This window comes from Capricornis sumatraensis, chromosome 5, assembly GCF_032405125.1.
Source record: "Capricornis sumatraensis isolate serow.1 chromosome 5, serow.2, whole genome shotgun sequence".
Lineage (NCBI taxonomy): Eukaryota > Metazoa > Chordata > Mammalia > Artiodactyla > Bovidae > Capricornis > Capricornis sumatraensis.
This window is the reverse complement of record NC_091073.1, coordinates 53,259,342-53,273,269: the sequence shown is the minus strand read 5'-3', so window position 1 is coordinate 53,273,269 and position 13,928 is coordinate 53,259,342. Positions and strand designations below refer to the sequence as shown.

General features: G+C 36.4%; 1 protein-coding gene across 8 annotated transcripts in view; it reads left to right on the top strand.

Annotated features, from left to right (window-relative positions):
• COG5 (component of oligomeric golgi complex 5) overlaps positions 1 to 13,928 on the top strand; it is a 275,606-nt gene that overhangs the window by 201,831 nt on the left and 59,847 nt on the right. For 7 of the 8 annotated variants that reach the window (XM_068973076.1, XM_068973075.1, XM_068973072.1 and 4 more), the window contains 3 exons: positions 2,617 to 2,821; positions 9,947 to 10,108; positions 12,262 to 12,361. In XM_068973076.1, the coding sequence (XP_068829177.1) occupies positions 2,617 to 2,821; positions 9,947 to 10,108; positions 12,262 to 12,361 (467 nt within the window). The remainder of the gene's footprint in view (positions 1 to 2,616; positions 2,822 to 9,946; positions 10,109 to 12,261; positions 12,362 to 13,928) is intronic. The other variant, XM_068973071.1, reaches the window with a different exon arrangement.

The window sequence follows — 13,928 nt, the reverse complement described above, 5'->3', positions numbered from 1 at the left end:
AATTTATTCTGTCATTAAGAGATACTTACTTAATTTCTACTATGTCAAGCACTGTGTTGAGTACCAAATATGCATTGAAGAAAATGAGTCTTGTCCTTGTTCTCATCGAGTTTATAGTCAAGTACGGGAAACATACGTTACATAAATAAAATTGGAAATTGTGGTAAATGGGAAGGCAAAAAGCAGATTCCTATAATGAAATGAATATGATTTAGCTTTGAGGAGCTCAGGAACTGTGAAAGATCTGAGATATTTACCCTACTTAGAAAGGGTAGCCTGCCAAAGTGCTCTGGATATTGTCAGAAGACATGAGACTCCTGGGTCAGAGCAGAAGGACCTTATTACTCAGCATACCAGGCTGCGTGAGCATTGGCATTTTTGTTTTTTGGCTCCCCACACCTCCAGGTCTCACAGGGAGACGCAAAACTCTTAAGAGAGTTTGTCTCTCTTAAGCTGGGAGAATCTGCCACTTTTTCTGTAAGCAGTAAGCAAGTCTGCTCTTTGTGTGCTGAAGAAGTTACTACAGCTTTCAAGGCTACTTGCTACAAGATGCAGACCTTGCTACAGATGCAAACCTTGCTACAGATGCAAACCTTGCTACAGATAAATGGCCTGGATAAGGAGCAACTAGGGCCTCTCATTGTTGACATAACCCACATAATATGTGGGTTCCCCATAATATGTGGGAACACTCAGGGCCATGGTGAATGGCTTCTTTATTGGGGAGGAGGGATTTCAAAGAAGTCCTCACTGAGATTTTTTTAAACAGTTTTTTTATTAAGGTATAATTGGTATACAATAACCTGAACATAATTAATGTGCACAGTTTTGTTAAGTTTCAACATACATGCACACCCATGAAAGTATCACAGCAGTGAAGATCAGTGAATATACTTGTCAGCAAAAGTTTCCATGTACCCCTTTATAATTCCTCTCCCTGCCATCTCCTTTCTCCTTCCCCAGGCAAATTCTTGACAAGCTTTTTGTCACTTTGAGCTAGTTTACTTTTCCTGGAACTATGTACAGATTGAATGATACAGCATGTATTATGGATTCTTATTTGCCTTTCATGCAGCATGATTGTATTTAGAATCATCCATATTGTAGTGTGTACTTCTGTATAGTATCCCGTTGTTAAGTATACTACAGTTCGTACATGCATTCACTTGTGGATGAACAATTTGGGTTGTTTCCAATTTTTGGCTATTACAAATCAAGGTGCTTTGAGTGTTCATATATAAATCTTTATATGGACATATACTTTTATTTTTGTTGAATAAACATGTAGAAGAGGAATGGTTTGACCATATGGTAGGTGTATTTTAACAGTTCAAGAAAATGCCAGACTTTTTTTGCAAAATGATCAGTTTTTCTTTTCTACCAACAGTATATAAGAGTTTTAGTATTTCTGTACTCACCAACATTTGATTTTTGTAATTTTAGCCAGTCTAACAGGTATATAGTTATGTTTCATTACGATTTTTTAAATTTGACTTCAAAAGTAAAGGCAACAAAAGGAAAAATAAACAAGTGGGACTATATCAAACAAAAAACCTCTATACAGCAAAGGAAACCATCAACAAAATGAGAGGACAACCCACTAAATGGGAAAAAATATTTGAAAATTACATACCTGATAAGGGGTTAATATCCAAAATATATAGAGAACTCATACAACTCAGTAGCAAAAAACCAAAGTATCCAGTAAAACAAAATGGACAGGATCTAAGTAGACGTTTTTCTATAGAAAACATATAGAAGGCCAATGGTACACGAAAAGATGCTTAGCATAACTAATCATCAGCAAAATGCAGATAAAAGCACAGTTAGATATCATCTCACACCTGTTAGAATGACTAGTATTAAAAAGAAAAGAAATAATAAGTGCTGATGAGGTTGTAGTGAAAAGGGAACCCTTGTACCTTCTTAGTGGGAATATAATTAACTGATGCAGTCACTATGAAGAACAGTATGGAGGTTTCTCAGAAAATTAAATATAGAACTGATCTAGCAATTCTACTTTTGGATTTTTACCCAGGATCGTTTAAATATATCTTTCTAACTTCTTATCTAAAACTATTTTGGTTTTTCATACTTTGTATGATTTGAAACCTTTCAAATTTATTCAGATGATTTCATGGCATTAACAGTTGTCATTTTTGGTAAATATTTCATGTGCACTGGAAAACAGTGGCTACTTTGCTGTTTTGGAAGAAGTATTCTGTAAATGTCAATTTAAGTAAATCATGGGTAAATCGGTTTTTTTTTTTTAATGCTTCCTGATTTTCTATGTATTTTATCAGTTTTTGAGAGAAAAAATTAAAGTCTTCAACTTTTTTCATCAATGTGTTTGTTTCCTTATAGATTAAGTTTCAAAAACCAAAGGAACTTTGTGGCCAACCCAATATATGGTACATATATCAAATGCAGTAAATAGTCTGGGAGGAAAATTACTGCTACTGGCATTATTTTGAAAAGCCTTATTAAAACACACTTTTGTTTTGTCCTGTGGTATAGGCTATTTGTAGTACTGTTTTCATATACAAAAGAAACTTTATTTGCTACATTTTATTGTTTTATCATTTATCTAATCCATTTTATTGTTTTGCTTGGCAGCTTCTGTGTTTTTGAAACAGGCATTTGAAGGAGAATACCCAAAATTATTGCGGCTTTATAATGACTTATGGAAGCGTCTTCAACAATACAGCCAAAATATTCAAGGAAGTTTTAATGCAAGTGGAACTGCAGACCTCTATGCTGACTTACAACACATGGAAGATGATACACAAGATATATTCATACCGAAAAAGCCAGATTATGAGTATGTTTGTGTAATCAAATCTGTTTGTTGGCACGTTAAGGATTTTGTCCTTTATTTTTATTACAAGTTAGAAATTGGGGAAATGTTAATCTTTCTGAATATTTGTAATGATTATTACTTATTTTTTTACCTTAAAAGATTTCACAACACTTTTAACTTAAGGAGTCGAACTTTTATCCTTAGTTGAGCAGCCTGATTCCTACTGAGAATTCGTCTTAAAGGATGTCACAAAGTTAGGTGAATAGAAGCTAAGAGATGAGCATGTGTAGTCACTGTCTTTCAATGGATACTATAATACATTTGTAATTATATAGCATCATTATTGATGGGCCACTGGCATAATGTGATATAAAAGGAACTGGTATGTTCAGGAACTATAGTGGAAACAAATCTTATGCTGGGATAGGTTCTCAGTCTGGTGGGCACAAACTAAGTACTGTCAAAATTAAACCTGAAAGTCTCTTAGATGAGTCATGCAGTATAGTATATGTAGTGATATTTATAAGCCACATTGGAAAACAATGTACCAACTCAATAAGTTTAAACCTGCCAGCTTTCCTCCCAAATTGAAAAGAAGTACTGTTTTCATATTTCTCTGTAAGTATCAAATCAATTGATTGGTTTGCACACTTCCTTTAAACACTTGAATCATTTATTGTGATGTGATTGACTCAAGTAACAACAGATTTTTATCACCTACCTTGTAAGAAAAATGATAGATTTATGAGTGGTTTTTTAATGTTTGTTTCAACTTTTTTTTTTTTTCCTGAGTACTTACAGTTGAATTGTAGCCACTGTAGTTAAGAAGTTCTGACTGGTAAAATACAGATTATATAAGTTTTGATTGGTAGAGTAAGTGCATAAGAGTAGGCTGAAGTGATAGAAGGGACATTGTTCTCTTCAGTTATTCTTTCACATTAAACATGAAGTAAACCTGAACATGGTTTTTGGCCAGTCCAGTATATTAAGGTTTTCTTTTAAGTAGTATAAAATATGTAGTATCATTTTATTTCTGGCTTAGTTTTATTTTTAAATTCATATGCTTGTACTGAGAAGCTCTGGAAACATACATAGCAGAAAGTAGTAATGCTTTATCTCCAATAGGTAGAGTTTTTATTTTGTATTCCTGCTTTTATTTAAAATGAGCATATGTTACTCATGGGGGTAGGGGAAAGACAAAATTCAATGTAGAGAAAAAAATCAGAATGAAAAAAAACTTTTATTTTGACTAGTGGGATATCATCGTCACCTTTTGGAGACTAACTTCAGTAAAGTAGTTGATGTGGAACAGGAGTTGTGACCTGTACCCTAAGAAACCAAAAAATAATGAGAATAGTAAGGAACAATTACATTATGTTTTACATATTCTTTTGAGGAGTGAGGCAAAGAGTCAAACATAAATTTGACCATGGTAGCTGAGCCAAAGGAAGATTTTTTTTTTTTTTTTAATTATAGAGGGAAACCTGAGAGTGTTTATAGATAGAAGTAGCCAGTGGAGAGAGCAAGAGGTAATGAACAAGATCTTGGAAGAATCTGAGTATAATCAAGGCACAAATAACCAGGTTAGCATTTTTCATCATTAAGTATTCATGCTGAATTTGAGAGCTGTTCTTGTTATGAAGAAAATAAAACAAGAATATTCCCTGATGGTCCAGTTGTTATGACTCAGTGCTTTCACTGCTGGGGCCTGGCTATAATCCCTGGTTGGGGAACTAAGGTCCTATAACCAGGCCCCCTCCACCCCCCACCCCCACCCCCCAAAAAAAGACAACATGATAGAGTGCCTTCTATAAGGTGGTGAGGGATGGTCTCTGTGAGAAGATAACTTTGACCCAACACCTCAGTAAGAAATCAGCTGTGGAGGATGTGGAGTAAGACTGCAGGCAGAGAGAACAGCAGATGTAGAGTCTCTGAGAAAACTACGGTGGAGATGTTGAGGAACAGAAAGCTGGAACACAGTGCAAGAGGGAGAGTGGGGGCTATGAAATTGGCTCGAAGAGGGAAGAAAGTGTAAGATCATGTAAGGCTTTATTCACTATGATATGGGATTTGGAGTTTATTCAAAACAGTAGAAACCATTGCTTTTAAACAGAAGAATGATATGAACTGATAAACACTTCAAAATTAACACTAGGGCTTCTATGTGGACAACTAGGGAAAGCATCACCACAGGGAAAGAGAAGTGGGAAATGGAAGCTATTTTGTTTATCCAGACAAGAAATGACAATGGCCTAAAACAGGATGAATGGATGAGGTGGTGAGAACTGGTCAGATTGATTCTAGATATACTTGCTAGTAGATTGGATTTGAAAGGAGAAGAAGAATCAAGGATATGTATGGACAGGTTGCAAGAAGACCAAAGATTGGAAGCCATGATCTCATCAAGTAGTGTTGAACAAAGGTTTTTCTTTTGAAACTGTTGAATCAAAGATACAAATAGAGATGTTATAGACTTTTTGAAAAGGTAGTTGACTGTGAATCAGGGCTAGAAATGCGTATTTGAGAATCATCACTATGCAGATCTTGAAAAATCATGGGTCTGGAGGAGATTCTTTAGGGAAGATATACATAAAGAGAAAAGGGAACTTTGGCCCAAGATATGCACTCCAGAATTTGTAACTTTCTTGGAGGACTGGCAGCCTGCAGGACTGAGACAGAAAAAAAGTGGTGAGATAGGAGGAAAACTCAAAGTTGTGTGGAACTCTTAAGGAATGAGTTCATTTAAGTCAGAGGAGGAATGGTTAACTGTGTCACATGCTGTTGAAAAGCTGAAGAAGCTTAGGACTGAGAATTGACCTCTTAATATAGCAAAATAAGGTGGTTCAAGGCCTAAGTGTGGAATGGTGGATACAAGAGCATTATCAGAATTGATGAAAGGCAGAATATGAGGAGATTGACTTCTGGGATGACAGCACTCCCCACTCTGCTGACCCATCCCCAGTGAATCCGGTGAAAACTATGACAACAAAACCCAAACAACTCAGTGCCTCTGGAAATGATTTTAAAAGCAAACAGCAAATGAAAAGTCATCAATGCAAGAAAGTTTATGAAAATTTGGTAGAAAGAATTCCATAAGAGTCTGTGTTACTAGAACCAAGACAGTTGTTTTCTCCCTTCCTCTTCCCAGTTCAGCAAGGCACAAGCTCCACTCCAAACTGTGGCAGCCAAGAACCAAGGGCTCCCTCTCCCACCATTCCCAACCAGAGGGCTTTCTGCCTAGGAAGAACAGCACTGCAGCGTTTCTCATGCTGCTCTCAGCTGCCAGTTAGCTGAAGCCAAGTGTCAGACAAATGAGATCAACATGTGGTGCTTCCTTATTGTGCACAACGCTCACGTGTTATGTATGCTATCACAATAAAAACAAAGCACATAAAGTGAATTTTTAAAAGTATGTTCACGCACAAATTTTTAATGAATGTTTAAAGCAGTATTCATAGTTACCAAAAGATAGAAACAAGCCAAATGTCCATCAGCAGACAAATGTTATATATCCACACAGTGGAATACTATTCAGCCATAAAAGGAATGAAGTACTAACACTTGTTACGGTGTGCCTGAACTTTGAAAAAGTCATGCTAAGTGAGAAAGGCCAGATACAAATGCATATACTGTATGATCCTATCCATATGAAAGTCAAGAACAGCAGATCTCTAGAGCTATAAAGCCTATATAAAGCCTATTGGTGGTTGCATAGGGCTGGGAATGGGGTGAGAAGGGTAAAGATTTTAAAGCTGAAGGGTGTGAGGTTTCTTTTGAAGGTGATAAAAATGTTCTAGGTTTGAGCTTGGTGATGGTGGCACATACCCATGAATATACTGAAAACCATCAAACTTACACTTTAAATGGCTGAATTGAATGTAAGTCTCGATAAAGCAGTTTTCTAAAAATAGGAAAGGAGGAGGTGGGTTCAATTCATCTGAGGTTTTGATATCAACAAAGGAATAAAGCTACTCTTTCTTTGGGATAAGAAGAAAATCAGATGCAGATGAAATTACAGAGGAAAAAGAAAAGCTGGCATCAAGTTGACTAAAGATCATTGCAGTAGTTTTGGTCTTCGTGTAGAAACAAATGGTCCGCTATGGAGAATGAAGGACTGCAAAGAAGGGTTTTAATACCTTGAGCTTCAGGTCTCTTGAAATCAAGGGGTTTGTATCAGTGTTCAATAGAAATAATTTCCTTTTTCTCTGGAATGCTTGGGCAGCTTAGCAGCAGGTACAGAGACCATCTAAATGAGATATTTCCTACAGTTTTGAAAGGAAGGTAGATTAGAAAAATCAGGATGCTCGTGAGAGCACTTGAAATGCTGGGCTGATGGAGGATGAGCACAGCAAAGGATTTCACAGCACTGATCACAGTCAGGTCAAAGAGCAAGTTCTTTTGAGTAAAATGTAGTGTTTTTATTGATGTACAAAACCCAGCATGTTTTGTTCCATCTGCTTGCTCTTATACCTCCTTTTGTACTGTTCTCCTGTCACTTAAGTGCTCTGCTCCTCTCACTCTGGCAAACTCAGCCAGGTATAAGTCCCCTCTCAGGGCCTTTGCACTTCTTCTCTCCTCATGAAAGTGCCTGTTCTGGAAATCTGTGTAACTTGCTCCCTCCTTTTTCCTCATATCTTCCCAGGAAGCCTTGCCTTGCCTCACTCTATCTAAAGTTGGATAAAAACTGCTCTCTGGCTTCTTTGCTTCCTTCTTCTCTTAGAATTTATTACTCTTCGTCATATTCCACAATTAAGTCATTTAAAAGTTTTATTTCTTCTTTTGTGTGTTGTGTCTTTAAGAGGGCAGGAAATTTTTTTAGCTGACTTCATTGCTACATTCCTCACTTCCAGGAAGTACTTGGCAAATTGTACACATTAAAGAGAACTTGTAGGAGGGAATGGGGTAGGGGCAAGTGGAGGTATGGAAAGTTGTCTTTAAGCTTGGAGACAGACCTTAGAGGTGGAGCAGTTCAAAATGATGACTCAAAAAGTAGACGTGTATTACAGGATGGGCTTCCCCGTGTGGCTCAGCAGTAAAGAATCCTCCTGCAATGCAGGAGATGCAGGTTTGATCCCTGGGTTGGGATGATCCACTGGAGAAGGGAGTGGCAGCCCACTCCAGTATTCTTGCCTGGAGAATCCTATGGACAGAGGAGCCTGGCGGGCTATAGTCCATAGGGTCGCAAAGAGTTGGGCACAACTGAAGTGATTTAGCATGCATGCAAGCACAGGATAGGTTTTAGAAAAGCTGTCTGTTTTGACATAATCACCAAGGATCCTACACCCACCATGCCTAGTTCTTCAGTTTTTCCAAAACTAACAGGGTGGAATAGGGTAGGGAGCAGGGGAAGCAGGCCGCCTTGGAAGCAGGGCTAGGGTGAGGCTAGGCTTCTGCTGCCACCTGAGGCTGGACCCTGTCACATTGTTCTTCTGTTGCATCTCTGTGTCAGTGGGTTGGTTTCCTGCAGCAACCACAGGCCTTGGCCTTGCTCTCAGCCAGGCTGTCAAACATAGAGCATAGACCTGCTTCTCCTGTGCAGCTACTCACAGATCTGCTGCTGGCAGATAGCCACCTAGGCCCTGGCAACTTTGTTTCTGAAGTAAAACTGTAGGACCTTCTGGGTGAATCCCTGGAGAAGAGGAAGAATGTCAATACTTGTAATTTAGTGCTGAAATTTCTGTGGAAGAAAGAAGAGGATTCTTACGGGCAGTAAATGATCAGAGCAGAAGTAGGAAAGATGTTTAAATAGCTGGTGTGGACCTCAGTAGAGGATTGACTCAGACAGATTTAGGCACTAGTTCTTCCCTGTTCCTACTGGGCTCTTTCATCATCTATTATAAAAATTATAGTTATCACTCCACCTGCACATTTCTTCACTGGGCTGTAAAGCAAATTTCATCTCTATCTTCATAGCACTTAACAAGGGCTGGTACATAGGATTCTCGGGAACTATGTGTTGACTGAAATACTTACATTGAATGAGAAAGTGTTGAGAGATAACCATGGAATTATGATGTAGGAGCCAAGAGCGTTGTGACCTCTAGGTCTTGTCATTTGACCAACAAGAGTGGAAAAGGAGAAAGCCAAGTTTCTGATACCAAAGGAGCAGGTCAGATGTTTTCAAGATGAACATTTAGGATGAATTTAGAGGGATTTGTTTTTTTGTTTTTTTTTTTAAGATAATGGAAAGGTAGGTAGAAGGATCATAATCAGGGGTGATGTGAGAAGACACAGAGTTAATTATATGGTTATAGACATTTGATCATAATTTTCAGAGGTAAAATATAAGTTCTAATAATTGGACAACTAAATAAAAAGCAACAAAAATAACTGAAAACATTGGAGGTCTGGGGGAGAAAGAAGTGTTTAGTAGGTTAAATTTTAGTTTGTGAAGAATGTTATGAAAGTAAGAACTCCAGTTGGGATTTTTTTGTGAGTTTGTGGGACTTGTACAAACACTTTTTATTTTGTCCTCATTTTTGTTAGTATCAGTTTTGGTATCAGAAGGGTGATAAACACCTACATTTGTATACTTCCCTCTCAGACGCTGAGCTTATGAGAGTGCATATGTGTGTGAAAAGGGTGGAACTGATGGGAGCCAGTCTTTGCAGACTTGCCTCTCTTGTATGTTGTGTAGAAACAGGCTAAGTGAAGACATGGCCCCATTAGAATTAATAAGATTTTACAGTGTTACTCTTATAGTTTCAAGTGACAAACTTGCTACAGTAGGTCCTGGGGCATATTATTTTACATTTATACCCAGGAATTATATATAAATTAGAATGTTTAATTCTTAATAAGCGTTTAATTATCAAATGTATATAAATATATTTATACATTTTTAAACAAAATTTTTCTGTTCTCCATATAAAGTTATCTTCTATAGAGATGTTTTTTATTTATTTTTATTTTTAATTGGAGGATAATTTACAATGTTGTATTGGTTTCTGTCCTACAACAATGTGAATCAGTCATAAGTATATATATATATGTGTGTGTGTGTGTGTGTGTATATATATATATATATATCCCTTTTTCTTGAGTCTTATGGAGGCTATATTTTTAAGAAAGGTATTTACAACCTGATACCATAGTATTTAGTCTTGTATAATTTAAGTTCATTTTTAATAAACTTTGTTCCCACAGTCCAGAAAAGGCTTTGAAAGACTCGCTACAACCCTATGAGGCTGCATATCTATCAAAATCATTATCTCGACTCTTTGATCCTATCAACTTGGTTTTTCCTCCTGGTGGTCGTAATCCTCCTTCTGCTGATGAGCTTGAAGGTATCATTAAAACTATAGCAAGGTATGTATTTTATATAATGGCATCCCATAAAATGCCCACCACATTTGTTAGTGATGTCTGATGGCAGTACATTTTAAATTTATCTCTAGTTGTTCAAGTAATTAGTCCAGCAATTAAATCAAGAGTTTTGCAGTGAATGAGTGCACATGTCCTAAGTACTTGAGATTCCAATTAATAAAACCATTTAAATACATCTAAAAATAGTCATTTGTAATTGTTCTTTATCTTGTCAAGGATGCAGAGTAAACCAACCTAATTCTTTATACCATAGCAAATTTCTGGTTTTATGTAGGACAGTAAATGTAAAAATAATTTTACAGATTGGGAAGCTAAAGCGTGGAGAGTAATTTTTTTTTTAATCTTAAATCCAGAAAGTACTTCATGGTGTACAAGTATTATAATCCTGATTAGTCTACTCGTGTTTGCTATTTTAAGCTTTCTAAGTTGAATGTGACAGCTTTTAAAACTCTTAAAAGGGAAGATATCCTAGCAGAGGTGCCACCTGAATGCTTGCAGACAATGTAGTTGTACTGTTGTCTTTAGACATTTTATGGTCACCCAGGCGACCAGTCTGCAGTTGAGACTCTCAGTTCCTGTCATAGTATATAAGTTGTCATAACAGTAGGTCTCTACATTTATAGGTGAACATTTTATGAGTGAAAATAGTTGTTAGGGCATATAGGACCAGAGTATAGAAGTTTAAATTCTTTTAGATTACACATCAGATAATGATTCTGAGGCATGTGAGAGTAAGACTAGAAAGCCACAGGTATAATCTGCAGAACCTTATACAGTGTTGAAAGAGCCCAGAATCTTGATCCTAAATCTCTCCACAGTTACTTTGACTTTCAAAATCCTGGCTCTGGATTGTTAAGCCCTGATTATATCTCCATTATTTGTTTAGTATAGTAGTGATCAAACCAGTCATTAATTCAACTTGATCTCTGACCTGTTTATGGAAATATTAAAAAAGTAACTCCCTTTCCCCTGTGCAACTTGACCACACTGTGATCAGTTGTAAGGTGGGACTTGAAAAAGCATACTCATGCCACTGACCAATAGAATGTGAATACCAGGGTTAATTATGTCTCACTGTTAATTATGTCGCACAGTGAGATTATGTCTAACTGTTAAATGAAAGGGCATTTTTGATGCACATGAAAGTGAAAGTGAAGTCGCTCAGTCGTGTCTGACTCTTTGCGACCCCATGGACTGTAGTTTGCCAGGCTCCTCTGTCCATGGGATTTTCCAGGCAAGAGTACTGGAGTGGGTTGCCATTGCCTTCTCCAAGGGATCTTCCTGACCCAGGGATCAAACTCAGGTCTCCTGCATTGCAAGCAGATGCTTTACCCTCTGAGCCACCAGGGAAGCCCCTTTGATGCACATAGTAAGCACTAATGTTAAAGTCTTTTGTTTTCTTCATAAAGGAAGTCTGAGAAATGCTACTTCAGAGACAGTAATTACTCTTCTTGCTTTCTACTTGTATATGCATTTTCATGCAGTTTTTAACTGCTGGTATACTTTACATGGTCTTGATAAATACTTTTTTTTGGAGCAGTCAGCTGAAGTGTCCCAAATAATCCAGTGTAAAAAATTGAAAATAAGCATGGCAGAGAAATACTTCAGGAATCTAGATTTTTAAAACTTCCAGTTAAATCCTTGTTGTGCTTTTGATATAAAAAAGCTACACTATCAAAATAACATGAATTGGCATAATTTCTACAGAAACTTAGTATCTTGATATATCATGTAATTTATATTTTTAGCCTATGTCCTTCCAAGGTCATCATTTCCATTCAAGAGCTGTCATTTCCTTGCAGATGTCTGTGATATGCAGTGTCTCTAATTGCACTTATCAGTATGAACAAGAGTGCTACTTGAAAAATCTGTACACAATTTACTCTTCTTAATCACAGCCTGAACCCACACATGACATGCTTTTATTAATGAGAAACTGGTCATTAACCAAACCATCTCAGGGCACTTTTTCCTAATGCTGAATTTAGGAGGGAAAATGAAACAGTCCGATCAATTCTTAGAGGCACCCAGGGAGATCTATAAAAAGAATCACCTTGTTGTTTAATGGGTTTAAGTTCATATACTTGTCTTTGTTGATAAGCTGTATTGCTACAGTCTGTTTTTGTTTTCTTCAGTGAACTAAACGTAGCTGCTGTTGATTCAAACCTCACATTAGCTGTGTCAAAAAATGTGGCAAAGACCATCCAGTTGTATGGGGTAAAATCAGAGCAGCTGGTAAGTGATAATCACTTCTGTAAACCTTGATTTTGTTTCAGATAACTAATTATACAATACTTGACTAGAAATATTGAATTGACTGAATAGTAATTTACTGTAAAATTTTAAAGTGAAATTTTGAAACTTTCTTATGAATTTAAATCAGAAAAAATTGTTAAATCTATTAAAAAATGGCCCTCCTATCATTGCCACACTTACAGAATGCAGGCAAATTTTGTAAGACTTTTGAAGAAATCTATGTGCCACATTATGAGTTAAATTATGTATATTTTTAAGTATATTAATAATTATTTCAAATTGGTCAAATTTCCTCTCCTGTGGTCACTCACTCCAGGTATCATTTATGTACTGTTACTTAGTGTGAAATTAAGTTGAACCACTAGAAAATGATTGGAGGATGTTAAGTGCTTAAACTGTAAAAGAAAAATATTGATTTACTTTCTAAAGTTTCTAGACCACGAAAGTTTAACTCCAAAATTACTCTATTTGAGACAGATGATTGTACATATTTAAACTAATAACTATATAACTGAATCATAATCTTAATTCTCTACATTAATGTGTTTAATTAAGTATACATATTTAACTAATTGAAATCCAAGTAATAAGACTGTAGTATATCTTTAACTGTCATTGAAGAATTTTAAAGAATGTGACAAAATGTGATCTGTCATTGTAGGGATCTCCAACCATGGTTTTTTTCTGTGGCCTCCCTTACTGCTCCAATTGAAACATGGTAAAATGAAGTATAGTTGACCCTTGAACAACTTGGGGGTTTGAGGCACCTACACTCCCTGCAATCAAAAAATCTACATATAATTTATAACAACATTTTCATTGTTCCTCCTTATCATCCCTTCTACCTCAGTGGAGTCAACCAACTGTGGATTATGTAGTATTTACTATTTACTAATACTTAGTATTTACTAAGTACTGTAGTATTTACTATTGAACAAAATCTGCATGTCTATAGACCATTGCAATTCAAACCCGTGTTGGTCAGGGATCAACTGTAATCCAGTTTTATCTGTATCCAAGTGGTTCAATTGGTTCTGGTATAATTTTTAGAGTTGGTTGGTAAAAGATTGAACTGAAGGAATTTGCATAAAATGACCCTTGGTGGTAACAGTCATACCCTGAGGCTTCCTGCTTTCAGTTCCAGTGGGTGGCCCCATTGTGTTTACATGTTAATATGGTGCTGTCTTCTATTCAGTTATTCTTGCAACCTTGACAGATTTGTTTTAAGCATTTTTTAAACATTGTTTATTGAGAAATGGCCCCACAGAGACCATGGAAGCTCTTCGTAGGTAATTAGATCATTAATTTTTCTCTCTTTCTTTGCTATAAAAGCTTTCTTATGATGTTTATTACTTTAAAAATATGGTTTATTATTATAAATGAAATTTAGTATTATATCCAATAGAAATCAATGTAATTACTAAAAGTGTCAAGAAAAAATAACCTCATGAGATGATCCCACCAGAAGATAACATAAGGAAGAGCCAACATATACATGGAAAATAGTTCACTTTTCCACGTCAGGCAAGGGCAGTAGTAAATGGAA